Source organism: Gambusia affinis, linkage group LG04, assembly GCF_019740435.1.
Source record: "Gambusia affinis linkage group LG04, SWU_Gaff_1.0, whole genome shotgun sequence".
Classification (NCBI taxonomy): Eukaryota; Metazoa; Chordata; class Actinopteri; order Cyprinodontiformes; family Poeciliidae; genus Gambusia; species Gambusia affinis.
The window spans coordinates 6,205,743-6,233,742 of NC_057871.1; the positions used below are offsets into that span (position 1 = coordinate 6,205,743).

Here is a 28,000-nt window from a genome sequence, read left to right on the forward strand (position 1 = left end):
TTTGCACTCATTTGTAATGGAAACGCAGCTAAGCAGAAGCAGAAAGACCAAAAAAAAAACACATCAAGAAATTTTATATAGATATATTTTTTTTTAACAAGTCTGCAGATCCTGCCATGTTGGATACAGTTTATGCTGATTGGAAGTCACCCATTATCTCCACATTAGGGTTTAATATTTACTGCAAACCAATTGGCTGCTTTAAGGCTGCCCAGTTTGACAGTTAAACTGGAAATCAATCCGTCCCATCAAGACACCTCCGAGTTTCCTGGTGTCCCTTCAGAAGAAAAGACAACATAAATGTTGCTATTCTTATTTTTTTCTGGAATAAAGACAATCTAAACACTTAAATAAATCACTGCATCTGTTGTCTTATAAAAAAAACTCCTGAATCGTCATTTAATGGCTGGAAGCGGATAGAGAAACACGATTAAATATTTTTTTTCTTCGACTCCAACTATACAAACCGATTTAGGTGCATGAAGGGAGGGTGGAGACATGATTTATGAATAGTTTCATTATTTCTTTTAAAAGAATATAAGAAAAAATGCTTGCATTAAACAGTTTACAATATAGTACCATGCTAGCGCTGCTTGCCCCTGTCCTAACAATTTATTAGCAGTGAAGAATCAGTGCTGTTGGAAACTACAACACACACTAGTGTTAAGAAGCTCCCCTGTCCAGACGCGCTCGGTTTTCACCCAATCACAGTGCCCGAAAGAGGAGGAAGAGAAGACAGAATGAGGAAGAAAAAGTAAAAAAGAAACTGAAGTCATCAGTTTCCATAAAGAAGAAACAAATGGGAAACAGAAGTAATCAAAGCTGAAAAATGACACTTCATGCAGAAGGAGTTGGGTTCACAGTTTTCTCAGCTATGAGGGAGGGATGGATGAAGGTGTGCATATTGGGGCACGTGAAGCGGGTTCTGGACCGGCCGGGTTCTGTTGCATCTGCACAGCTTTAGTAGCGTTGCACACCGACGGATGACGATGGATAGGTCCTCTGGTCATGGACAGACTGGGAGCAAACCTACATTCCTGGTCTGATTAAATGGACTTTTCTCATTAAAATCAACTCCTCTCAGCCTCCAAAAACAAACAAAAAACAAAAACAGAAGCTCCGTTCAATCCTTGGCTTTGTCTTCTTCTTCTTTTATACAGTTCAGAGTAAGGAAGCTAGGAGTTACTCGTGTCTCCCCGTCTGATATAAAGTCCCGGGACGTGGGCGAGACAGCTATGATGATGGGAGGAGAAGAAGCGGGGATGGAGGGAGGAATGGGGAGCGCATGCAGCAGGCGGGCGGCTCAGACGGGGGGCGCCTTGCGCTGCAGTAGATACTGGTGGATGTCGTCCGCGTCGCGCTTCAGCCAGGCGGCGTTCAGGAGGATGTTCTCGCAGCACTGCTGCACGGTGCGCTCAGCGGCCGGCGCAGGGTGGCTCTCAAAGAAACTCTGCAAAGGAAACGCACAAAGGCCTTTACTGAAACGAAGGCAGACTGATGTTTATGACCGGTGGTCTGTTATGCTAGGATAGTTACAAAACATGTTTGTTTCATTTTTTACAGAAAGACAGTGGTCACTTCTGAATATTTTGAGATCCTTTTAGAATGAGCTGTTTTACGGTCTGTGTCACTTTAAATCCAAACAGAACTCAATGTTTACGCTCACATATGAAATGAAAATGCCTCCAAACATTATGCGACCACAAATATTTGAAAAGTGAAAGTGGAGCCTCCTGCACAACCAACTAGGATGCTGCAAGTTGTTTCTGGATTTTATGTCAACAATAAAACACTTGTCTTTTCCAGCAGCCATTGTACAATGCATACAGCGGTAAACCTCTGGACTCATTTATAGATTTATATTCACATATCATCACCTTCCTAAAATTATGATTCAAGTCATTTTTTGCCAAAAGTAATAAAAAAAAAACAAAAGAAAAAACTTTTGGCAAAAAATATTACATAGTCGACAATAGTTGCATACTTGTTTTTTTATGCATTTAATTAGGTTATGTCTAAATTAGTTTTAATGTTATGTGCTATGTCACTAATGTAGGGTGAACATATTTTCATTTGGGAAAACCGGGACACCTTTGAGCGGGGGGGGACGGCGACGCCACAAAAAAACAGGACATTTCCCAGGACGGCAAATACGGACATGTCCCAGGAAATACGGGCGTTTGATCACCCTAACTAATGGTTAGATTTATATTTACTAACATTTGACAACAAATAAGCAATTTTCCCTTGGTGATCAATAAAGTATATTCTATCCTAAAACCAACTGACCAAATGGAGCTCAGCTTGGGTTGCTAGGTAACGAGCAGAGTTCCACTGGGGTTGCTAGGTAACGAGCAGAGTTCCACTGGGGTTGCTAGGTAACGAGCAGAGTTCCACTGGGGTTGCTAGGTAACGAGCAGAATTTCGCTGGGTTACTAGGTGAGGGGCAATGCCATTTCAAAAACCTCTAGAAAACCAAAACTATTAAAAGCTGGGTTTTTTAAGTGCTTGTGCTGGTTTGAGAAGCAGTAAAAACCCAAATGGAAACACAAAAACATGTAAAATGTGAATTATGCATCATAGGTTTCCTTTGATTGTGAAAAGTTGGGCAGATGTTTTGAAGGTAGAACGTGTTTGTTTAGCTTAAATATTTGAGTCGACAATCTGCAATTTTGTCCGGATTAAAGTTCACAAAGAACATAAAAAGTAAATAATTTAAGCCTCACCTTGACTTCAGTGGCCATTTTATCAATTGCAAAACCGTCGACTGTGAGCTGCAAAGAGAAACAACTTAAATGTTCAGGAAAGCAGAATGGAAAAAGCATTCGCTACAATAAAAAAACAAAAGAAAAGGAAGACATTTTATGTCAAATAAGTGATGCTATTCCATACATATAATCACTACAGACGTCCAACTGGATGCTTCCAGCAAATGAAATCAGTTTTCCTCTTACCTTGATGAGGCGTGATATAAGGAAGCCTCCTTGGTAGCGGTTGTAAAGCTCCTCCCAGTTGTCCCTGACAAATTTCCAGGCAGCTTTCCGGCCTTGCTTACTGCTTCCTGCCACCCCTCCGATTACAGACACCGTGTCCTGGGGACGAACCTCTTCCTGCCCGGGGCAACATCCACAACGAAAAGTTAAGTTTGAATAAAAACGAATACCACCGAGTTACCCAGTTTTCATTTTTTACACAACACCTGAGGAGATTTGTGTTATATGCAACAGGTGAAGTTAAAGTGTCTGTTCAGACTGAGTGGGAATTAAGTCAAATAAATGCTAGGCTAATGCTAGCATGTCTGCTCCATTTGAACCTGACTCAATACTTCAGTTTGTAACATATTTCAGTGCTGTTCAGGTCAAACTTACGTGGATAACAACAAACAAAAAAGGTAGATTTCCTGCTTCACAAACTTAATGCTTTGACCATTCTAAAGTTTATTGGTTGGTGTTTCAGCTGCTCTCTACAATAGACTAAGGCTAGGATAAGATTTTTTAAAATTTGTTTTAATGAGAAAAAGGAATAAAGATCTGACGTAACCAGCTCAGAAAGTTGGTGTTCTTTCTTCCAAACACATCAATCGTTTCAAAATCCTGCTACAAGTAATAATTTGATGCTGATGTGTTAAAAAATTAAGAATTTCCTCTTTTTAAAACTGACGGCAAAGTACAACCTGACAAGATGTCTCTTTTTAATTTTTTAATTATTTTCTATGTAGATGTTAAAAGTTAACGACTTCGTTCCGGCATTTTACAACTTTGTTCCGGCATTTTTACGACTTTGTTCCAGCATTTTTACGACTTTGTTCCGGCATTTTTAAGACTTTATTCTGGGACTTTCCAGATTCAAATATACTTTTATGCCAAAGGGTTGCTGTAACTCTTTAATTCAAGATTTTGAGTTAAACGTTTGACAATTCTTGCACTTTTACAACTTTATTATTTACAACATAATTTCAGCTATTGTTGTAAAACTAACTTTATTCTCGTCATATTACAGCCATAATACTCCATCGTAGCTCTCTGTATAGTTCTTCCTCAGATTGTTTTCTGGGGAAACGGTCACATGACAACAAGTTATTACAGTCACTTCTACTGTGAGTTTCCCAGTAAAGGGTGAGAAAAAAAACAACATTGATTTATTAAAACAACAAATCAATGTGTGCTTGATGGGGGGATAGGGTTCAGTTTACTCAGGGAATCCTTTCACAGATTCTATTAAAAATGCATCAAGCTGATTCGTGGGATTGGATTAGGATGGAGATCGAGGACAGGGATTAAATACTGAACAAGTTGAACAAAATGAAGGATTCCTCGTTAAATTTCTTTCTCTTCTGTACAAACTGAAACTAAAACACTTGGAAGTATGTAGCTAAACAAACAAAAACAATTTGTGTACCGAGAGAGCGAAGCTGAGGACTTTCTGGATTAGATCGGGAGCCGAGATGGCGCCGAGAACTCTCTCGATGCGATTTTTCTCCTCCTGCATGTCGGCTTGTTTATGGAGCTGCAGAAGCAAACAGAGAAAACACAGAGAATGGTGAAGAGAAGATAAAACTTTTCATAATCCACAGCTTTCCGAGAGTTGTGTCTCTACAACATTTCTCAGTCTTGCTAGTATAGCAAGCAAGAAATTGAAACGGTTCTGACAAGAAAAACACCAAGGAGTCTTTGCTGTGGAGAACACTACTGCAAAAAGCAAAGAACTGTGGAAATAAAATAAAATTTGATGCGATTAATAGGAAATATTACTTATTTTCTCATAATTAAAAGAGTGGATTTTAATGAAAAATAATTTATCTGGTAATAAACTTTTCTGCCACAGAACTTGTAGTCAACTAAAATCAGAAGATAAATGGCAGCATTTATGCATAAATGGATATAAAAATGATGGAATAGTGAATAAAAATCACGTAATTTGAAGCTTTGTCTTAGGTTTGCAATTGGGTCCCGAATCAAAAGCTATTGCCGTTTGGTATGGAAAGGTTTGTGAACTCCTAGATTAATCAATAACAAATAATCGTTCATTGTAGTCCTGGAAGCATGCACTATAGAGAACCAAGTCTGAAATAGAAATGTTGTTTTAACCGGCGTACCTTCAGCATCGTGTCCAATGTGGCGGCGTCTCCGTGCTTCAGCACTGTTAGATACACCTGGTGAGAAAAGAGAGGAAATAAAGACTCGGCATTAAATGTTGATGACTTTGGGGCACAAACAATTCCCTTTTTAATCATTTGTTTGTCAAATTGCACTTTTTAACTGCTTAATTTTCTTCCTATAATATCTACATTGAATTTCCTCAAAGAATGACACTGAAAGTTCTACTAATATGGTTTTAGATCAATTTTCTTTGTCATTGCATTAGAATCTGATTTTATTTTTAAAATCTTAACTTCTTTAAGTTCTCCAAAGTTTTCCAAAACAGTTGGGTGAACGCCACTTTTCAATCCGTCCTGAACCTGAGCACGACCAGGAGGCGTCTCTCACTGGGCACGGGAACAGACTGGAATCTGGCTCGACTCTTTAGGTGGCAGTACAGACAGAGAACTGTACAGCATGTGAAATGGATTCCTTAGAGCTGCTGAGTAACGGCCCCCTGGTTGTACTCTCGTCTTCCACATGGCCAGACGACGTAGCGTCTCTTTTTAGCTGTTGGGTGAATTTGGGGGTCAGACCTGTTTGTTCAGACGGGTCAGTGTTAAATCACAAACACTGCCTCACCGACAACAATGTCCTGGACTTTTTTCTGCCACAGTCAGCCAGGTGTAATTCTTCATGACACAAAGTCATTCCCAACCCGAGCATCGATGTGCCAGGAGAATGTGGATGGGAGCGGTACCACTTGTCCTCTGCTGTGGTTCTGACCCAGGACAGTTTTACACCTACTTAATGCACAGACAGCAGATACCGAAGGAACATGTCTTCACTGCAGATGGTCACTGCAGTGAAGGGGCTTCATGTATGTTTACGAAAAGCAAACAGATGAAGAGCAACACCAGGAAATCCCACCGAATGCGACGGTTTCTCCAACCCCTCCTGAAAGTGTTTTCAGAGAGGAGCTAAAAATATCTGATTTGGTTGAATGAAATACGGGAGATGAGAAAATAAGCGAGCATTTTGAGGCTGGAGAAGTGTAAGTGACTGGGACAGAACATGTGAGTCCTGATGGGTTCAGTTACTGAAACAATCAGAGACACAAAAATTTATGGGATCAAAGGGTAAAAAGATTTTACAGGTTTCTCTCCGGCTTCCTGCCACAGTTTAAAATTGTGACTGTTTGGTTAATTGGTCACTAAATTCTCCTTAGGTGTGAGTAAAACATTAATTTTGTGAATAAAACGGTTGCACAGTGGTTCACTGTTGCCTTGCAACAAGAAAAGTCCTGGGTTTGAATCCCCTCTCTCATAACCCTCTTTACCAGAGCCTTTATTTCAGAATAAAGGCTCAGAAATAATTAATGTATTTCTGACATTTAATTACAAAATGTCAGAAATACATTTTGCAATTAAATTTTATAAATAAAATATCAAAAAGACATTTGCAGGTTCCTCTCTGGGCGCTCCGGCTTTCAGCCACAGTTTAAAATCGTGACTGTAAACAAGTCATATATATATATATATATATATATATATATACATATATATATATACATATATATACATACATATATATATACATATATATACATACATATATATATATATATACATATATATACATATATACATATATATACATATATACATATATATACATACATATATATACATATATACATATATATACATATATACATATATATACATACATATATATATATACATATATACATATATATACATACATATACATACATATATATATATATATATATATATATATATATATATATATATATATATATATATATATATATATATATATATATATATATATATTCATTCTTAGGAAGCTTATTTAAGACAATATTTTTAAGTGGGGAGTGATATAAGGATTAAGACATTTTCCCTTTTCCATAAATGCCACCCAAATAACAAATATCTAACTTTTTGTGAGTAGTGCATCTAATATAAGAAAAACAAACAACAAAAACAATTGATAAGGGAAATTTGTAAATCTTTCAGCATGCCCCTTTATTTCATTCATCTTAAACAGATTTAAAACACTCCCATGTGCTGTTAAAACTCCACCTACCGGGCTCCTCAGGTCTGCAGGCAGAACCTGCTTCGCCTCCACATGCTCCTTGAATCTCCGTCTGGCCTCCTCCAGTGTGGGTTTGTGTCCCGCCTTGCCCAGTTTCCCCAAAACCAGGCCTCTCAGCAGGGCGTCCAGATGGCCTGAAGTCCAACAGAAATGTAAGAAAAGAAACTAGGAAATCATTTCAGCCGCTGCAGAAATTATTCTTCGGGACTTGGAAGGATTTGAAGAATAACAAAAGGATAAAATCAACTAAACGTTTTGTTGGAGGAAGCCAAAAGAGTCACAACCTGAAAATGGATATCTAGAATTTTTGCACTGGAAAAAAATCATTTTAAATTTAAACTAACAAGGGTTAGTTTATGAAAACTGGTCAAAATGATTAAGTTATGTTCAAAATGTCAGACCTTATTTTTGCATAATTATTAGATTGATTTTTAGGTTTCTCTCTTTTTCTCCCACTCATGTTGAAGTTTGATATGATGTACAAAAACTAAACATTAATAAAATATAGATACAATATTCCGACGGTGTTTTAGGGCCACACTAAGAAAATAAAAATTATAAAATTACAAAAAGTTATGGAATTACGAGAATAAAGTCGATTTATTAAGACTTCACTCTCGCATTATTTTGAATTAATTTTCATAATTTTATGACTTTATTCTAATTGTTTCATCTTATTTTTTTATTGTGGCCCTAACACTCAGACGTACAAAGTATAAATGACAAAGAAAAAAGATTTGTCTTTATCCCTAATGAAAAGTGTTCTTAAAGCCACTTTTGAATATGCCAAATATTTGATTGATTAAATAAAATAAAATACAAACATGCCGAGAGAAATGTTATTTTTAAACATGTTATTTAATTAGATGTTATTAAAAAAAGAAAGAAACCTGCATTTGGTTTTAAATGTGAAGACGATAGTTTTATGACTCCGTTCCTCCTCACCTTCGCCTGGCTTGCTGTCCCAGCCCAGCTTGGTGCCGATCGGGGCGAAGAGGTCCCTGATGAACTCCAGGATGTCGTCGTGAAACTCCGTGTGAGACAGCAGCGATGACAGCACTCCCAGGTTGCAGCTCAGGTCGCTCCAAACGGTGTAGTTCGGCTCGTTGACGAACGCCTCCATCAGCTTCAGCACCTCCACTGTGCTGATCATTCCTGCACGAGACTGAAGCCACAGAATAGGAAGTGAGCAGAAACGCCCAATAAAAATGAAATAAAAAGTGTTTGAGCTTTTTCACATTACAACCTCAAATTTCAATTGTTTTATTTGACAAACCAACACATAAACACATGATTGTGACGTTAAAAAAAAGACATTTTTAAAGATATTTTAAAGAGGATGCTGAAGGAGATCTGCATGTTTCAGCTAAAGTATTTTATATAAATTGTATCTACAACTTTGTCTCAATATTGTTTTATGACCTCAACAGTGTAGCTGTGATGTTTGTCATTTCCTGTAAAAGTGTACCGCTTCATCTTCATATGTGCTCTTCTCTCCCTGCCAGGTTTTCGATGGAAATAAAAATTTGTTCTTAATAACTCACAGGGTTAAATAAAATAAATAAAAGTGGCCGAAAAACTAATCAGGATATGAGCCTTTCATATCAATTAATATAATTAACTATTGATTAGTTTTTTTTCTGTAATACTACCAAACTATATTTGCTGTTTTATCCAGTTTTCACTCCACGCTGTTGTTTTTTATTTTTAAGCAGTTATAAGACACAGTGGAGAAACTTTAAACTGCTGCTGTGCCAGTAGCTCTACAGGCTGTTGCTAGGTAACCATAGAATGGGTTGCTAGGTAACCAAAGAGCAAGTTAGTTAGCTGATTCCACCAACTTTGCGTAGCTGACTGAGAGGTTTAGCAGCTAAAGTTTTTCCTCTGCCTACATCTCCCAGAATGCTATGCAGTTCTGGATTGGAGTTCAGTGAGTACTCTATATTAACTTTTTTATTAATTTTATTATTATTGCAACAAAATTCTGCTCAATATGTACATTTAAATTATGTATTATCTATTGATATTGATCATGTATCTATCGCGATATATAATGTTATTGATTTATTGTTCAGCCCCATCTTGTATTGGTGCAGAAGAGAACGTTTACTGCACAAACAGAGGAGTTCAATAAATCTCAACGTGGACCTGAAACGTGTTTCTACTCAGTATAAACTTCACTTAGAGAGGATGTGTGTCGGTGAGACCTACGAGGGAGAATAGGTCATTCTGCAGGCCGAGTCGGTCCACAGGCTGCAGGCTGAGGTCTCTGACTCCCGGCAGCAGGCTCTCCAACATGGACGAGCTGTACTGGATCCGGTAAAAGCCAACAGTTCCAGGGTTGATCTGCAAACGGAACGAATGTGTTACAGCTGGAACACATCCTCACATTGTGTTTTCAGGGTTAACGGTGTAACATGAGCACACCTTGATCCACTGATCCGGACCGACGCCATCAAGAGTCACAGTCGTCTCAGATTTTTCCAGCAAAATCCTGAGTTTGGAGCATTTGGGGTCCTCACTAGTACAAATACTAATAGGCACCATCCAGCTGGGGCAATCCTCACCTGTCCAACAAAACGGGTGGAGAATTTATCCTTCACTCAAACAATAAAAAATCTTTGAGTGAAGTCCAAAGAATAAAAAAAAAAAAAAAAAAGGTAGATGGACAGAAAAATCATCTGGTAACTGAAATCACCCAACTTCAAGTCCTGAAACTTGAAAATCAGATTTGTTTTCTGATCAGTAAACGCATCATATTTAACTAATCTGAAGAACTGGTTATGTAGCAAATCACAAAACTCTTCATAGTAGAAGCTGTAACTTTGTGAACAGGAGAAATATTTGAGAAATATACCAAATATATCTCAAATATTTGAGCTATTTGAGAAAATATCTCAATTTGAGATATTTTCAATATCAGGCTGGTGTTTGAAAATAAAAGTACTTCAGATAAAAAAAAAACATTTAAAAAAGAAGCTATTTTCTACAAAGGGATACTGTAAACAGTATAATGGATGAGCACTGTTGTGATTAAGTCCTGAAGGTGGCGCGTCACAAAGAGACAGAGCTTCTTAAAGAGACAGAGCTTCTTAAAGAGACAGAGATTCTTAAAGAGACAGAGGCCCAATTTCAAAACATTACTGCACTACAAGTTCAAATTTCTTGTAAGTTATATTTGATATATATAAAGCATTTTTATGACAACTAAAAGCAACAGTTACTTGATTGTGCTATAAAAAGGACAATTTACCTGGAAAATATATAATTCTGCCTCTTAAACATTTACTAATGCTAACTGATAGGCCTGTTGATAAATTGTCCTGAAAATGAGTAAAATAAATAACAATGTTGTAATATTGTTTTTTTTCCCAAGTAAATTAATAGTAATAATAATAATAATAACAATGATAATAATAATAAGCCCTCTCAAAGATCAATAAATTTTGATTTATAAAGAACAATTTACACTGGGAACTGGAAGACATTTTAAATATCCAAAATAAAAAGCAAAAACAGTAAAACCCCCAAAACAACTGAAATAATAAATATAACTGATTATTAATGGTAAATAGTCAGAGCTCACCATTATGTGGCCCGCTGGCACAGAACTTCTTCTGCGATAGTTTAAGGATTCGGTTATCACCCTGCTGCAAATGACATCATCAGACAGCGACTTTAAGACGGTGGAAAATCACGCCAGTAAGAAGACAGAACGTGAAGGAATTACCAAGAGATTTTAATTTCAATCAAGTTCAAAATATATTGTAACCGCTACGATTGAAACCAATTACAAAATACAAAATAATCTCAAAACGATCTACACGCAAAGTTTTGTAATTTTGGTAACTAACTGGCTTAAAACAAGAACAGTTTGGTCAGATTTAACTTCAAACAGTGAGAAAAAAAGGCACATCTTTTCATTTAGTGTATTTCCAGATGGTAAATAAATCAACTAAATTAAATAAAACGACTCACCTGTTCCTGGTCAACTACGATGATTGGGAAGCCCATTTGCTTCGTCCATGAACTCATCACTGCAGCAATGGGTTTCCCACTCGCCTGTTCCAGACAATCCCAGAGGTCCTCTGTGGAAAACGGCCCAAAATCAGATCAACACGTGGCGGCCATTTTAAAATAACTTCAGCTGGACACAATGCTAACTGACTGGTCTTACCTGTTGATGCATTTTTATGTTGGAACTTTAAAAGATAGGAATTCATTCCTTTCCTAAAGTCCTGTGAAGACACATTAAAGGATTGACTGAAATAGATTGGTGCAGCGACGGCGCCGGGCCACGAGCTGGAGACCACCAACCTCGTCTCCAATGTAGTTGTGCAACATGCGAATCACAGACGCTCCTTTGCTGTAGGAAATGGCATCAAATATTTCATCTACCTCTGATGGATGGCCCACGTTCACCTGAAGCACACAGCCAGAAAACAGCATGATGATGTCATCGTGATGAAGTAAACAAAACAACGTCTTGTAGGGCTGCAACTAGGGGTTATTTTAGTAATTGATTGATTTTTTTGGCAATTAATCACATTAAAAAGGCCACATTGTGTGGATTTTTCTTTTAAGTCTTTAGACCATATTAAAAATACATTAAAAGAAGCAAATAAATAATGTGAAACGCTGAATCCTTTCTCTTTGACTTATCTGGTTAATTGGATAGCAAAAGCTGGAGTTTTTTTTACCACTTTGAGGAGCTGTGGGTATTTACAGACTATTATTTTCTTTATATGCATCTTAAATGCAAAATGTACATATCTTTTGTTCAGTTTTGGCTTAATTGCTGCTCCCAATGCTCTTTATTTTTCAGCAAGTGGATTTTTTTTTGAGTCTGCGTACCCCAGTTAATGATTATTCGATTTCTAAATTAGTTGATTATTTCAGTAATCGATTAATCTGATTAATCCTTTCAGTCCAAATGTCTTATGATTCAGAATCACCTTTCAGACAATCCATTTAATGACAGTAGGGCTGAAACAATCGATCTGATTAATTGAGGTGAATCGATTATTAAAACAATCGTAAACTACTTTAGCAATCGATTAATCGCTAACTTAAGTATACACACTCAAAAAAAGGACACTTGTTGGAAAAAAAAACCCCAACATATTCAGAGCAGCAATTAAGGCAAACTGTACCAAATGTAAACATTTTGCATGCAAGTTAAAAACACATTTTTTCTATAAATATATTTCAACCAAAACTCCTCAGGTGGCCTCAGTTTTAGCTTCATTCAGTTCACATTCACTAAAGAAATACTATGCTGTTGCATTTTAGGCAATAAAACATTTATTTTCTCATTTTAAAAGAGCAATTGATTTGTTTCATTACATCTTTTAATGCATTTATAATATTGTATAAAAAAGCTGAAATGGTTAAATATAATGTGTAGAATGCGCCAATTTTTTTTATCCAATCAATCGTCAGAATAACTGATTAATAAAATAATCGTCAGCTGCAGTCCTGATCGACGGTCTCTCCGGTTCCTGGTTGTCCTCCCACCTCTATGGGGTGGCTGCTGTCCAGCGCGTCCAAGTCCAGAGCCCGGGTGTAATCAGCTGAGACAAACTGGGTCCAGATGTCATACTCTGGGAAGCAGTGATCCACACACAGGTACTCAATCCAGGAGGCAAACCCCTCATTGAGCCAGAGGTGAGTCCACCATTCCTGCATACAGACACACATTCAGTCAGGGGAACGTTGACCATCAACAGCTGCTGGATCTCAACACAAGTGATCTGTGGAATAAGATCTTAATTGGGTTAAGTTTCACTTTAAGAGATTCTATAAATGGACTGGTGAGATATGCATCATAGGACCATCAATTAGCCTGCAATTCTTTCATACCAGATCATATTTTAATATTTTTCCCCTTTGCTTTCTTTTCTAAAAAAAAAGAGATTACAAGTCAGAAAATATTTTCAAAAAGTGGCTTTTATTTCAATCATCCCTTCATTGAGCTGTATGACGGAGTATCAGGGGAAATATTTGTTCAATGACGATAAGATAGTCAAAATATAAACAGGAAAAAAAGATAATTTTACCAGAAAAAAACTTGATTATTGAGCTCAGTCACTGATTCTTTATTAAAAATAGACATAGTTGTTTGCACAATCGTATCAAAAGGCTACTGATAATCTTTTAACACATTACATCAAATTATTAAGTTTTTCTATTAAGAGTTATTGGTAAAACCTACACCAAAATGCTCAACATTCATCTTTTTCTCTTAAAATTACATTATTCTTCTAATATTATGACTTTATTACTGTAATTAAAAAAATAAAATCTTAGCCTGGCGCTTATATTTTGTTGACTTGAATTCAAAGCCAAAATAAATAGAAGCTACAAAACATTATTTTCAAACAAGATGGCGGCTCTGGGCGTGCTGACATCACTCCGAACTGTGGAAACTGCTTGTGTAGGAAAATATATGTCAATCTCACATCAGCTCGGAAGGCTAAATAGATTAATAAAGATAAAAACGAAGCACGTTATGTCTATAATTGTAATATTTTTTAGTTAGTTTCATTAATGTACAATATAATTCCAGTTACCTATAAATTTTCCCCCATTAACTGCCATTTTTATTTATTTTAGTTAGCAAAAAAGTTTTCTTAGTTTCAGTTTTCGTTAGCTGTCATCACCTCGGTAGGTGCAAGATGATATCTCCCTTTAAAAGTTACTAGTGAGTGTTCCGGATTATTACCATGGTAACCAGGTTTCCAAACCACTGGTGGGCGAGTTCGTGTCCGACCACTAGCGCCACCCACTGCCTGGATGACGAGCACGAGTTCTTCGGATCGATTAGCAGTGCAGTCTCCCTGGAAACAAATATCAGCTGTGAGATTTGTTTGGCTTTCTGGAAAATTTACAGCCTTACTGCTGTAAATCTGTTCAGTATTGTAAGTTTTGTCTAAATTAACGTAATATTATCGTTCCTTTTCGCCAGATCACAGCGCCAGTAGAATTTCTAACTACATTAAAAAATTTACAGCCAATCCATGTAATCTGTATCGGTGATCAACACTCATGAGCGATTGGTATATTCTGAAAAGTTACAGTTTTAATTAAGTCATGTTAACAGTATCGCAGTAGAAAAACCCCAACCAACCATTTTAAAATAGCTACTGCATTAGTAGTTTCAGCCTCAGGCTTTGAAACACTGCCAACATTAATACCATCAAAGTTTTACTACAATCCAAATATAAACGATTCTCACTGAAGCTCACCTGTATGTTACAAGGCCCCAGTTTTCCATGGCACCTAAGAGGCAGAAAAACCGGGTTTTACTCTAAACGCTTTAAATTCCTCAGAGAAGCGTAGGTTTGGTAGCTACTCACCAGCAGCAAAATCAGCAATAGCTATGAGATCAATTTTAGGTAATGGATAAGGAACACTGAAGTAGTCTTTGTAGAACGGTAAAGTCTTAGAAGCAACCTGTACAAAATTTTTTAAAAAGCCTGTTAATGTGACTTTTATCCACTGTCAGCACCTGAAAATGAGAAAAACTAACACGCACACAAAACATGGCAGGATAAAAGCACCATCATGCACGTTTTGGTTACATTTAATTTATTTGCTGCTTCAGTCATAATTTTTAGTGAAAATAAAAGGGAACATAAAGCGAACGGACCCGTTCAGTTGGTTTAATTCCCGACATAAGATTCTCACCTCCAATGCAAATTTTCCTTGTTCTGCCTTCCCGACGGGCGTGTAGACGCGCACCTTTACGCCATCTGACGACTGGGTCTCCACAAAGTCATATTCACCGATCACAAAAGCTACGAGGTACGTGGACATGATGGGCGTGGTGCCGAACTTTACTTCCACGAGGTTTACATCAGCTGAGTATGGCTTTTGATGAACGACATCCTGGAGAGAGGAAACCATAACATAAATATATCGTCATTTGAAAACAGCACAAAGAAGAAGCAAGGCAAAGACAAAAATTAAAGGCAGAATTTTAAATCTACTTAAATTGAAGCACAAGTAGAACAGACTCTAGCTGCGTTTCCATTTACCATATAATTGTCCAGTCTGACATTTTGCAAATAAATTTGCTTAATGGAAACACAATATGTACAAAAAAAACCAACTTGTTTTTTGTTACAAGGTTTTGGGGCAAAGATGAGGTGATTTTTATTTTGGCTTCCAAAATTGATTTATTTTGCAAAACAGCAATGGAAAAAAAAACTTTTTCCCCCCCAAATCAAACGAGTTACGAATCAACATTGTTGCCACTGGAGCAAAACACAAAGAAAAAGACGACAGGAAGTAGTTGGAGGATGATGGAATAGCAAGTTTTTAATGAAATATGATGCAGACAAACATATTCATGTGTGATTTAATGGTGTTTCTTATTAATGTAACCACCTCAACTGTGAAATTGTGTTCTTTTCAACATTAGCAGAATATTGACAAAGTTTTGCACACATTTGTAATGGAAAGACAGCTGGTGTCGGCCTCATACCATGTTAAAAGCAAAGGAGTAAAACTGTGATTTTAAAAGATTTAAACACATCAACTTAAGGCCACCAGAGCAAATGCCTGATTCCCCCTCAAACAATTAAAATATCTGGGGTTTAATTTCTTGTTGAAAAAGATGAAAACCGGGGAAAATGCAACATGACCATTCAGACTTCAAACGCTTTGAAAGCAATCGGATACATATCTGAATATCGGCTTGGACCGTTCGGACTGCCGTGAAAAAGTCAGATTTGGGTCACAATTTTGGAGGAAAACCCCCCCGCATTTTTCTGCTGTGTAAACGTAGCCTAAGATAATGAGTGACTTTTTTTTCCTATTCGAAGGACAGATCATTTTCTACAGTTTATAAAATGTTTTATTTTGCAACATTTTGGCAAGAAATTAATTCCATACATACCTAACAAAAGGGTGTAAATGAAACAAGACTTATTTGTTAGCTTTGTTAATCAAAACTTCCTGTGACTAACAAACTCCAGGTTTGATTCGTTTCTCAGAAGGAGCCAGATTTATGTACCCAGCACACATCAGTTGAAATGTTAGCTATGAGGGTGTGGTGGAACATATAACCTCCAACAGATAGTGGCTGCTGATTAAACGTAGACACGAATGCTTAGTCACCGACACCCAGTGACTAAGCTTATTGCTCACGTAAATATAGCATTAGCCTGCAGCAGAAAATGCCGTCCATCTGCCTAATGTTATGGAAACTGACGACAAACACAGATGTCAGAAAGTTGGCAGCAGAGAGCAACTTTGGGAGGCGTGGAGACTGGAGTTTCTGATAATGAGGTGTGAACAGATGACATACCATATTGGACAAGGCGACTCTGTCCTTGGGAACTATCAGAGTGATGTCAAAGGTGGCTTTAATGGCGGGCTCGTCCCAACAGGGAAAAGCTCTGCGGGCATCAGTGGCCTGAAAGAGACGAGAGGGAGGAAGAAAAATTTTTAAAAACTTGAGTTTAATTACGACGTTGCTCAGTTTGCAGGGAGCTGGTCACTGGATGGGTGATAAAAGAAAAACAGAACATTAGAAAATACCTAAGAAGGGGTGTGGGGGCATTTATTGTATCGTTTATTATTTATCATAAATCCATAATATATCCCAATAAATATGTGATCAATATCATTAGATAATAAGTCTGACAAAATCTGACAGAATTTTCACGGCCAGCTGGCGAAATCAACTGACTCGCTCACTCTTTGGTTACCTAGCAACTCTCTCAGTCTTTGGTCACCTAGCAACACCCTGTTGAGTTACTGGCACAGAATGAGTTTAACTTTTCCCACTGTGCCTCAAAACTGCTTAAATTTATTTTTTTTAAATAGCGTCATGAAGTGAAAACTCTGGATTAAACAGAAAAGGTCATAGCACCAGTTTAGCAGTATTTTGTTTATTTAAAACAAAAAACTAATCAATAATTATCCATAGTCTCATATGAAACACTTATCATAATTCATTATTCAGTCTATATATTAGTATGATGACTTTCTTATTGTAGGTATTTTTGATTTATTGTTTTTACAATAATAATGCTTAAACTCCCAATTACGCTTATCGTATAAAATATCAGCCAACCTTTATTTCAATTACACAAATCAATGAATTATTGAGACATTAAGAATAATAAATAATCTAAAATAAAATACAAAATGTTCCCTTTTTTGGCATTCAGCAAATTTTGATAACTAATTAAAAGCAATTAAAATGTAATCTGATTTAACTTCAGACAGTGAGAAAATGTGTCTTTATATTAGGTGCATGAAAACATCTGGTTTCAACTGTAAGGTTTTCTGAATTTACTTTTAACAAAGCATTTGATTCAATTTTATTATTAAACTGTGCAGTTTGAAAATGAATCACTTTCAAGACTTTACTCAGAAATCAAGCACATTCCAAACCTTGAAAACACCAAACTGAAATTCAAGCATTTTCAAGGATGAACCCTGTTATCTTCACCAGGTGTCGTTTGCCCTAGACGTTGTGTTTATTGTTGTGTTTACTGATCAAAGATCAGCTGATTGAGATTGTGAAAAATTTAATGAGTTGCTTCTCGGGCTCTAGAAAACCAAACCAGTTCTTTTATAGAACCAGTAAAGAACCGGCGCCAGCACCTTTCTGTCCATGAAGCCGCTTTAGCGGAAACATGGAGGACAGAGAAAGACATGCCCTGAAGGCGAATGCCGTCACTTTCATTTTTTAAGTTATCACAACTTGTGTGTTTCAGTTGGATCGTCAGCGCAGAAACGGTAATGCTTAATGTGACCACTAGAGGCAAAATGGAAAATGATGCAGGATGTATCTGCTGCCTTTCAGTGCAAAATGATCTCTGAAAACTAGGAAAATATTCACCGTCTATATCATGTAAAATCCTATTGGAGGTTTTTACATTTAGCTAGACTCTTTAAAAAGAGGATCATCTATATTTAGTGGGCGGCTGTGGCTCTGTGGGAAGAGTAGTCGTCTTGTGATGGGAAGGTTGTAGCTTCGATTGCAGCTTCGTCCTGCCATGTCAATGTGCCCTTGGGCAAGGCACTTAACCCCAACTTGCACCATCAACCTCTGCGCACACGTACATGAATATGTGAGCATTTGTATGGGTGAATGTGACTCTAGTGTAAAGTGCTCAAAATGACAGGAAAGTTTAAATAACATTAAACCCACCATCTGATAAAAGTTCTGTCTGAACATTTTGTTGTTATAATGATAATAATAATAATAATAATAATAATAATAATAATAATAATAATAATAATAATAATAATAATAATAATAATAATGCTTTTTGGCAATAAATTTTGTAATTTATTCAGGTAATTCGGGGCTGTCGCTCTTATTATTTACAAAGTTTAGGGCAGTTTTGTTTTGACTAGACTAGTGGCGTCCAAGCATTTTGACTTGCCTCAACTACTGTTGGGACACAAAATTAATGAAATTAAAAATGTAAAAATTAGTTTGTTGTGACTTTTTTCTAAAGTTTTACCTACTCAACAATAAAAATGTTACGAAACATTTATCTTAAAGATCGAAAACACAAACAGAAGGTGCTTCAGACTGTTACTATAGTACAACAGCGTATCAGGGCGACGCAAAGTACATAAAAAATTTAAATGATCAGAATAAAGTCATAGCAAAAATGTATTTCCGCGTTTTGCGACTTTATTCCTGCTACATTACGACTTTATTTTCATAATATTACTATCGTTTTTTCTTAGTATGGCCCAAATACTCTGTCAGACCTTATTAAAAGAAAAAGAGTTTCCAAGTTTCATCGACACCAATCATTTTGTATTGGTGAACGATGTTTGCATGCAACATTTTTTTTAAACCAGTCTTAAATTGTGCTCAGCGGCCAAATAAAACCATTTCCAGGGCCTCAAATGGCCCCTGAACCGCACTTTGAGGTTCATTAGGTTCATCTGTAATTGTTTTATGGCATTTTAGATTCATCCTGAAAGCAGAATATCCGAAAATCTGGGTAATACAATAAAGAAATAAAAACAAATGTCTTTGTATCGAGTTTATTTCTTCACTAGCAACAGAATTGAGAGTATAACAATAAATCTGCCTGCTGTGTTTTCCCATCCTGCGGACTCCATCCACTCACCTCAAACTGTGTGACGGCTGCATACCGGGTCTCTCCAGCAGCCGTTGTATATTTACTTCTATAGAATCCTTTCATTTTGTCGTTCAGTTCCCCCACAAATTCAACCTTCAACGTCCCAGAGCCTGTGGAGGCATTCACAGAAAGAGCACCGCTATTAGTTCTCGTTTTTTATACGTTTTCTGAACAACTCTTTGACAGGCAAAATCCCTCCATACCTTTCTGTAGGGAACTTGGAAACGACAGGGTGACTTTTTCATCCTCGTTTTGATAGTTGAAGCCTGTGGCATTGATTTCTGAACCAAGGAAAACAGAAAAACACAAAGAGAAAGAGAGGAAGGCTGATGACTTGAGGAAAAAAATTACACTAGTGTGACCTTTCAGTCAGCTGAGACAGAGGTGAAAGAGGTCAACACAATATTTTAGTGAGGATAGTGAGATGACAAAAGGAAGGAGGAAAACTGAAAGTGTGACCCTCACCATCTGCTCCTTCTGGTACGAAGGAAGCTGTGATAATGTCAATGTCAGCGCAGTTCATCACGATCTGATTTGTAGCCTGTATGACCTGTAAATATTGACAGAAAACAGTTTAATCTACAGAGTCACATTGTCAAAGACAGACATGATTTATGGTTGCTGTTTGTGTCTACGCGCAACGCCACGTGTGAGAAACGTTCACCCGTCCAGCCTGTCTGAGTATGGAAAGCCCTCAAGACCAAAAATAGTGTGTAAATTAACACGTTCTAAACCGTAGCTAGCTGGATGAGCTGTTTTGTTTGGGGGGTTTTTCACGCGCAAATGTGTTGTGAATATCAATGCACATTGTCAACAAACATTTGACACCAAAATAAAAAAAACAACCAGAAAACAAATAAAATAGATACCGAAGTATTGAACCAATTTTTCTTGTTACAGACACTTTGTCTTCATTCTATTTCTCCGTCTTTCAATCATGGTAAAAAGAAATTGAGCAATTTATTGATTTACTGCTTATGGCAATAGACTTAATATGGACGCCCTAATAAAACTCCCTCTTTAAAGTCTAGTTCTGCTCCATTTAGCTCAACTCTTTTCAGACATCCAGCCTGCAAGGAAACCCAAAGTGTAAATGAAACTTTGTCTGAATCTTGCACTTTGCACTGAAATGGGATCAGAGCCTGGAACACATCCAACGTGTCTAAAAGTTTAAAAGCTGGAAACGAAACTTCCCCAACCTATCCAGCACAGAGCAAGGCGAGAGAAAGACACACTTGGTCCATGGTTCTCAAACTGTGGAACCAGGGCCGCCAGTGGTACTCAGGCTCACTTCAGTGGGATTGTGAAGAAATGTCAGCATTTATGATATAGTGACAGCGAACAAATACCGGAAGATGTGAACTTAAACTTGAATCCAGTGATAAATTAATCAGAATCACACTTAAACGCGTTCCAGTTCCAAGTTGGGAACCCAGATAGATTTGCTCAAAGCTTCATTCACTGATAATGTCAACAATATTAGCAATACAGTAATTAAATCTACAAGATAATATAACTTCAGCCATTGCTACATTGTTTGATGAATGGGTGCCAGATTGGATTTTGGAGTTGTGTGACCAGAAGATATGGACCTTTACGCAGCTCTCCTGGGTTCAATTCCCGACCCCCAGACACCATTTACTACCTTCACTTTCTTTTTCTGCCCTTCTACCCAAATATTAAAGCAAAGAAAACAACACCCCTCCAACTTTATTACTCAGAAACCCCACATCTAAGGATTATTACGTAAAGTTGGAAAAATTAAACTTTGATGTAAAACAAATGGTAAATGGACTGAATTTATTTAGCGCTTTTCCAGTCCATTCTATTTTCACCACTCAAAGCGTTTTACACTAGAGTCACATTCACCGAGTCGCAATCACAAACACACACACACACACACACTTATACACCGATACGCAGATCGGTAGGCAGTTTGGGATTAGTGCCTTGCCCAGAGGCACATCGACGTGTGGCAGGAGGAAGCTGGAATCGAACCTACAACCTTCCGATTGCAAGACGAGTTCTCTATCATAAAGCCACAGTCGCCATTAATTTTTAAAACAAGTTAAATAATAAAACAGAATTATTTAATAATTTATGACAACAAACTGAAAAGTGCAAGTCTTTGTTGCAGCACTGCTTTGTAAAGTCTTACATGGAAAAATTGAGGATTACTGCAGCAGATTGTTCTAAACTGTGATGCAAAAAAATTTGTAGAAATTACAGTGAATTTATTGTTAGGGCGAACAGACGTTGGTGAATTGTAACAGTGACACCGACAGTTTGGAGAACAGGACTTTTGAAACGGCTGTCAGCTGTGAGACTGACGAGGCAGAAAACCGGCCGCAATTATGAAACATGGCAGAAGGCAGAAAGACAGACTGCTGAGCCTTTGGAGCACATTACGTTAACCCGCTGAGACCTTATGCAAGGCAAACTTCTCACTTCAAGACACGGACTGAACCAGGGTTGAAACTTTATTTCAAAATAAATGTTTTTGTCAAGATGTTTTCAAATGAGGTAGAGATTACGTGAAATGTTTTTGTTTTCTTAAGGTTTGTAAAAACTGAAGAATGATCCTCCTGTGTTTGAAATCGACTGTCAGGACAGTTTGCGAGTGAAGGCAGATGCTTAAACCTGAAAAGACATTTAAAATGCATTTTAAACTTCGCCAACAGTCGGATGTACATAAGTGATGGTGTGTAGTGTCGTTTGAGAGGGAAGCGCCTTCCTCTCTAAACTGCCTCTTGTCTATATATCCACATTTTGTGATAGCAAAACAAGTGACCATCTGATTTCAGTCCAGCTTCTTAAGAAGTTGCTTTTAGAATTACAAAATCTGATTGTTGCAGAATTTGGTGCAAATGTGGATTGAGCAAACAAACAGGAGGTGTGGAAGGGACTCAAATTGGAACATTACAAATAAAATAAGCGTCAGAAATCAGCAGCATGCGATACTTCATCAACTATGACTGCTACTGAATATCACTAAGCCCAGCAGGACCCTCCCTATGTGTGCTAATGGTGAGAAACATCAAATGTACACAGCAAACAGATGCTCGTTGTGTGCTTTCTCTTTCAAGTACCAGTTCTAACTGGCTGCACAATCTGTCATCATTACCCAAAACACCTGCAAAGCAACATCTGTCCACCTTTACTTAAGCTGATATGTTGCTGTAACTACTTTGCTTTGAGAATACAACAGGTTGACTTGAACCACAGGCCAGGAGAAAAAATACAATTGCTAATAGGATTGCAAACAATCACTCGACTTACAGTAATTGTGGAGTAAGAGCTACTTTTTTGTTGCAGTTTGGCCGCCGTCCAACAGAGGGCGGCGCTGGTCATCCCTCAGCAGAGCTGATGCGGGAATTAAGAACAGAAACGGTCCAAAGAGGCCCCGGTGTGGGATGTAAAATGCACTTTATGCCGTTCTGTTTTGAAATAAAGAACTCGACAAGCTCCTTACGTTTCGAATTAACTGATTTAACTAAAGCGTCTGCTAAGATCTTCTTTTTGTATTATAGTGAGGGCGCCTCTTGTCTTAAGCGGAGCCGTTAATACACAAGCAAAGATGGCGTTGAACAGGAAAGAGAAACGGTCCAGAGACCGATATGGGATGTAAAATACACTTTATGCGGTTCTATTTAGAAATATAAACACCTCAATAGCGCTCTTTCAGTCTAGCCAAGCAGCATCTCATTCAATAATTACTGGTACGAAGGTGATAGAAATTGCAAAATTATGGGGGGGGGGGAAACATGATGCTAATAGGCACGGTTGATTTTGAGGGCTGTCGTGACTTGATAAAGATTATGAAATCCGTTCTAACTGCCTGCATAGACTGTCATTACTGAAAACACCTGTAACGCAGGTACTGTTCACCTTTAAACAAGTAAGCTGCTACCATTACAACTGCTGTGCTTTGACAGTGTGACAGGTTGACCATGAAAAAGCCCAAACATCCTTTGGGCTTTTTGTGATCACACTTGCTGATGATCCAGTTGATCAGAAGCCCATAACTACGAATCTGTGCTTAGTTTTCCCTCCTGACGTTACAGGAAACGTCATTCTCCATGACTCTGAAGTACTTCCGGTAAATAAAATGCATATTCCATTATAATGTTTAACTTAAACTTTTCCATATCTACTGTCAAACAGTGGCACTACATTTGCTTTGAAAATATCCCTCAATATAAAAAACTGGAGCACCACAGGGGACAGTACACTGCCCACTCCTTTTCATTGTGTACACCTGAAACTTCCACTTGCAGTCATAGCCCTGCCATCTGCAGACCTACTCGAATTACACTCCAGTTATCAAGTGCATCATATATGCACAAGACATTGAGTACAAAGAGCAGGTGGACCTCTTGGTGGCATGGGTGGAAACAATCATCTCTTCTTGAATTTAAAAACAAAGGTTAAGTTTCAGGAGAAACAGGAACGTGTCAAACAAGCAGCAGTAAACCAAAGCAGACTGTAGTCCTTGTACTTTAAGTCCTTTAGCGTTTCCAACTGTATACAGCATTTCTTCTATAATCTTGTTGAGGAGGGTGTAACCACTTCTGTCGTCGTCTGCTGGAGTAGCAGCATCACAACCAGTAAATTAAGATGTTTTCACATCAGATAGTCCCGTAGATCCGGTTCCATTGCAACATTTGAACACATAAACACGACAAGTGCAACTTCCTTCTTCACTAAATGTAAATAAAAATGGAGCAGTCAGATTTTGGCAGTTGTAGGATTTCATTTTTGTCGTTGGTAAAAGACCACGAGTGTTACACTCACGCTTTGTTTTGTTTTGGTTGCATTTACCCAGAATGCCATGCATTATAGACTTCTTCCTGCTTTTGGAGCAGTCTCCAATCCGCTTGGCGTTCACATATGTGTTGCCAGAGTTTACTTCAACTGAATCGAAACCTAGGTTTGTAGCCAACTTTCTTGGTCTACATCAGAGTTTGATTGCACATTGACACCTCCCCAAACAAAATGGACTTCCTAGGCAAATTAACTAGAGTTTGATTAAAGCGTACTAGACGTGGCTGGTGTGAATAAACCCTTGAAAGCTGAATAAGATGATAAAGTTGACTACGCACTGGGTTCTACTGTGGGACCTCTGGAGATGACCGTACAAATAAGGACATATTGGACAACATGGACCATCCTCTTCACAAGACCAGTAATCCAACAGCAAGTTATTACCATGTAAAAGCACCAGCAAGTCTTTTAGGCTATATGCTTCTGAATTATGCGCTTGTTGCAAAGCCTGTCAGTTTAGGTGGATACTATAGATTGCGATGTTCACAGTTGTGCAATGATTTATTTTTGGATGGTTCTTCAAACATCCTTCAACAAAAATCTTCCAAACTTGGGATATTGTTTTATAACCTAACATTGCTTTAAAGGTCTCCACAATGGTGCGATGGGTTCCTTGACCTTCAAGCCACACACAGTGACAAACATCTGATTTTAATTTCAGAGGTGGAATGTACTTAATAATTATGTAACTTGGAAGGCAATTGGTTTTGCTGAATTTTAATACGAGATACATCTGAAATGCTGAATACAAACAGCAGAATATGTCGCAAAATATGCAAAATATCCTCTCAGTGTGCGCAGTATTCATAATGCAAAGTTCTATTTGGAGGGCAATAATTGTCGGTTAATATTTTCCAAGTGATGGAGGCCCTGGTGAGAAAGAGAGGAAAGAAGATTTCGTACCCGACTGTCATCTCAGTATTTATCAAAAGCCGGATTTTCTAACATTGTGCAACACAGTTACAAAACTACAAAAATCTTTAGACTTGAAATTGTAAAAATTCAAGTCTAAGTGGAAGGAAAATGATGCAAGTGGAAGGAAAATGCATCACTTTCCTTCCACTTAATCATGCACTACTTTACTGTTTTACTTTGTGTCGGTTTATCACACAGGATGCAATAAAACACACTCAGATTTGTGGTGTTAACCGGACAAAATGTGTACAAGTTCAACAAGTATATTTACATTTCCAAGGCACAGCTAGTTATATGTAGTACTAATTGCAAAGCCACATGTTTATATAAGAAAATAATAAGCTGGGTATTGAATTATGTTCTGTTAATGTGTAGTGAGGGAGAGTTTACAAGCGAGGAGATGTTTGCACAGGTGGCTGATATATTGGTGGCCACACAATGGGCGGAAATGCACACCATGTAGAGCTACTGATTTTTCTTTATTGTTGCCTATTTTACATTAATATTGGTTTTCTTAATTATACATTGGGCTGCACAGAGTTATAATATAAACAGTGTTGAGTAGAGTAGCTAAAAATTGTAGTCGAGTTATAGCACCATCACGTCAACCTATTTAGTACAAGTAAAAATTAGCTGTCCAAGAAATTACTTAAGAGTTAAAAAATATTTGATACAAAAAGCTACTAAAGTAATTAAAGTAATAATTAGCTGAAAAATGCTCATGTAATATTTAAAAATACTGTCAGACAGCAAAGAATGACAGTTATGTGCAAATTATGATTCTTCAGAGATTAGACATGAACTAATCCTTCAATTTAAATCGCCAATAGCCAAAAATAATCTTTTAGTGGCTTTAGCATAAACAGGTTTTTTTATACTTATTGGTGGCATTCATGCATCTTTTTTTTAGGGATATCAGTACATATTATGCTCCTAAACAGCCTAATCATAGGTAGGTAGTGTAGCAAAACATTGTACTGAAGAAAGAGTATCACAACGTCAACATATTTTTACTCCAATAAAAAGTAGCCGTTCAACAACTTACTCAAGAGTACAAAACATTTTTCACAAAAACATCTGCTGGAGTAACTAATCAGAACATCTGATTTAATATTTAAAAAATGATGTTGGATAAACAAAAATATAAAGTTATGTCAAAATTTTTATATTTTAAAGACTAAAATAAAAACAACATTTCAAAATAAATTTAGGAAGAAAATATATTTCCAAATCGAATTGTTTACCGTTAAGCTTATAAAACTAATACTTAAAGAAGATAGTGTTTAGATGTTAAAATAAGAAAAAGTACTTCCAGTGACAATAAATAAATACTAATGCTTTTTTCTTATCTCCAAGTGGTACAAAAGGTTCAGTAGTCAGAAAATAACATAATAACAACAGAGAATGCTTATGTTAAAGTTGCACGGTCCGATCTATCATGGTGGAATGCAGTCTGGAAAGAGTTCAACATGAACTGGCTCTCGTCCGTTCATGCCTCATTCTAAGTGGGACAACATCACTATCTCCTTTTCTGTTATTTCAACTGTTACCTTTATGCTTTCTATATCCATAAAAGCTGCATCAAGTCTGAGAAAATTCTACCAACAACTAAACATTCTTACTCTCCTTCAATTAACTTTTTACATGCATTTAAAAAGTACTCCTACATCAGTCATTCTGTTTCTGTTTTTGTGCATCTTCGCTGTCTTCTCAACCTCCAGTCGGTCTTGGTAGATGACCCCTCACACTGAGCCAGGTTCTGCAAGAGTTTTTCTTCTCACTATCACTATATGCTTGCTAAGAGAGTGTGCTGCAAAGTCAATGACACAATGCAATCTGCTGGGTTTCCTTAGATAGAAAACATTTGAAACTAATTTGAATAATTAACTGAACTCCATGCACTGTTTAACAAGTCGGATCAACTGCAATGTATGTATGATTGAACTGAAGTGCGTTGAGGCGTGTTGTGAATTGGCGCTATATAAAACAACTGAAAACTAAATTAACTGAGTATTTGTAACTAGATACTACCCATCTTTGTGCAACTAAACTGTTGTTACAACGGGCAACTGTCAGACAGACTGGGTGAGCGAGTGGGAGGGAGCGACACGATGTTGCCATGATTTAGCAAACACTTGACAGCATTAGTTGGCTGTATCTCGGCTTGTTTGAAGCAGTAATAATTATTATTAAAGAAAGATTTAGTTGTTAGGTGATCTAAACTGGTCTCACGTTAGACTTGCAGGCAGACGCTGTTAGCATAAAGGCTAGCTTAGAATATATTTAAACGGTAGGCTATGCTAACATGAGAGTGCAGGTCTGCTGCTACCTTCTGCACAGCTGTGTTAGCTTTAGTGACTAGCCCATTAATAATATACAGTAGTCTCTTGCTGCTTTTCAGGCCAATGCGAAACGCTTACAGATTTACATTAGCGACCTTCATTTAACACACCAACAACAACAGCTAGCGGGCTAGTTGTGAAAATTTACTCGTGATCAGTGAACCACGATAAATTGGCTAGCGAGTGGCAACGTTAGCTGGTCAGATTACGTAACAAAATCCCTGCTTGGCAGGCTCAGACAACATCATCCATGTCTGAAGCCAAGCAACTTACCTCCACTTGTGCCTCCAGCTTGCCGTCAAAGGTGAAGTCGATCAGATCTGGCTTCAGACACAACCCATAGTTTACGGGGCAAACGTCAGTAGGTAACCGCACGAAGGGCCTTCTTTCGGGCATGGTTCCTGTATTTTGGCCGCTTGCGCTGCTGAACGAGGAACTGTGTGTAGTAGCGCCGTTTATCTTTGCGATTTTTATAAACACGGAATTGATGAAGTTGGGTTTCGGCAGTGCGGATGGACAATAGCTGGTGACTGTACGCGTGAAAAGCAGCGGAACAGCGCGTCCGAAGAGTAGCAACATGAACTGAAACCGT

The 28,000-nt window shown here is 37.5% G+C and overlaps 1 protein-coding gene across 1 annotated transcript; it reads right to left on the reverse strand.

The window, feature by feature from the left end:
* Nucleotides 1–67: 67 nt before the first annotated feature.
* On the reverse strand, nt 68–27,987 carry npepps (aminopeptidase puromycin sensitive). Its single transcript, XM_044113534.1, has 23 exons — nt 27,682–27,987; nt 19,793–19,877; nt 19,531–19,608; nt 19,316–19,437; nt 16,516–16,623; nt 14,892–15,092; nt 14,561–14,657; nt 14,450–14,483; nt 13,927–14,041; nt 12,720–12,884; nt 11,520–11,624; nt 11,380–11,440; nt 11,181–11,290; nt 10,789–10,852; nt 9,630–9,769; nt 9,414–9,548; nt 8,148–8,367; nt 7,194–7,336; nt 5,096–5,152; nt 4,399–4,506; nt 2,955–3,110; nt 2,727–2,774; nt 68–1,450 (listed from the first exon to the last, which is right to left on the reverse strand). Exons 1-23 carry the CDS (start codon nt 27,985–27,987, stop codon nt 1,304–1,306), a joined length of 2,805 nt encoding a protein of 934 aa, XP_043969469.1. The 3' UTR covers nt 68–1,303.
* Nucleotides 27,988–28,000: the final 13 nt, after the last annotated feature.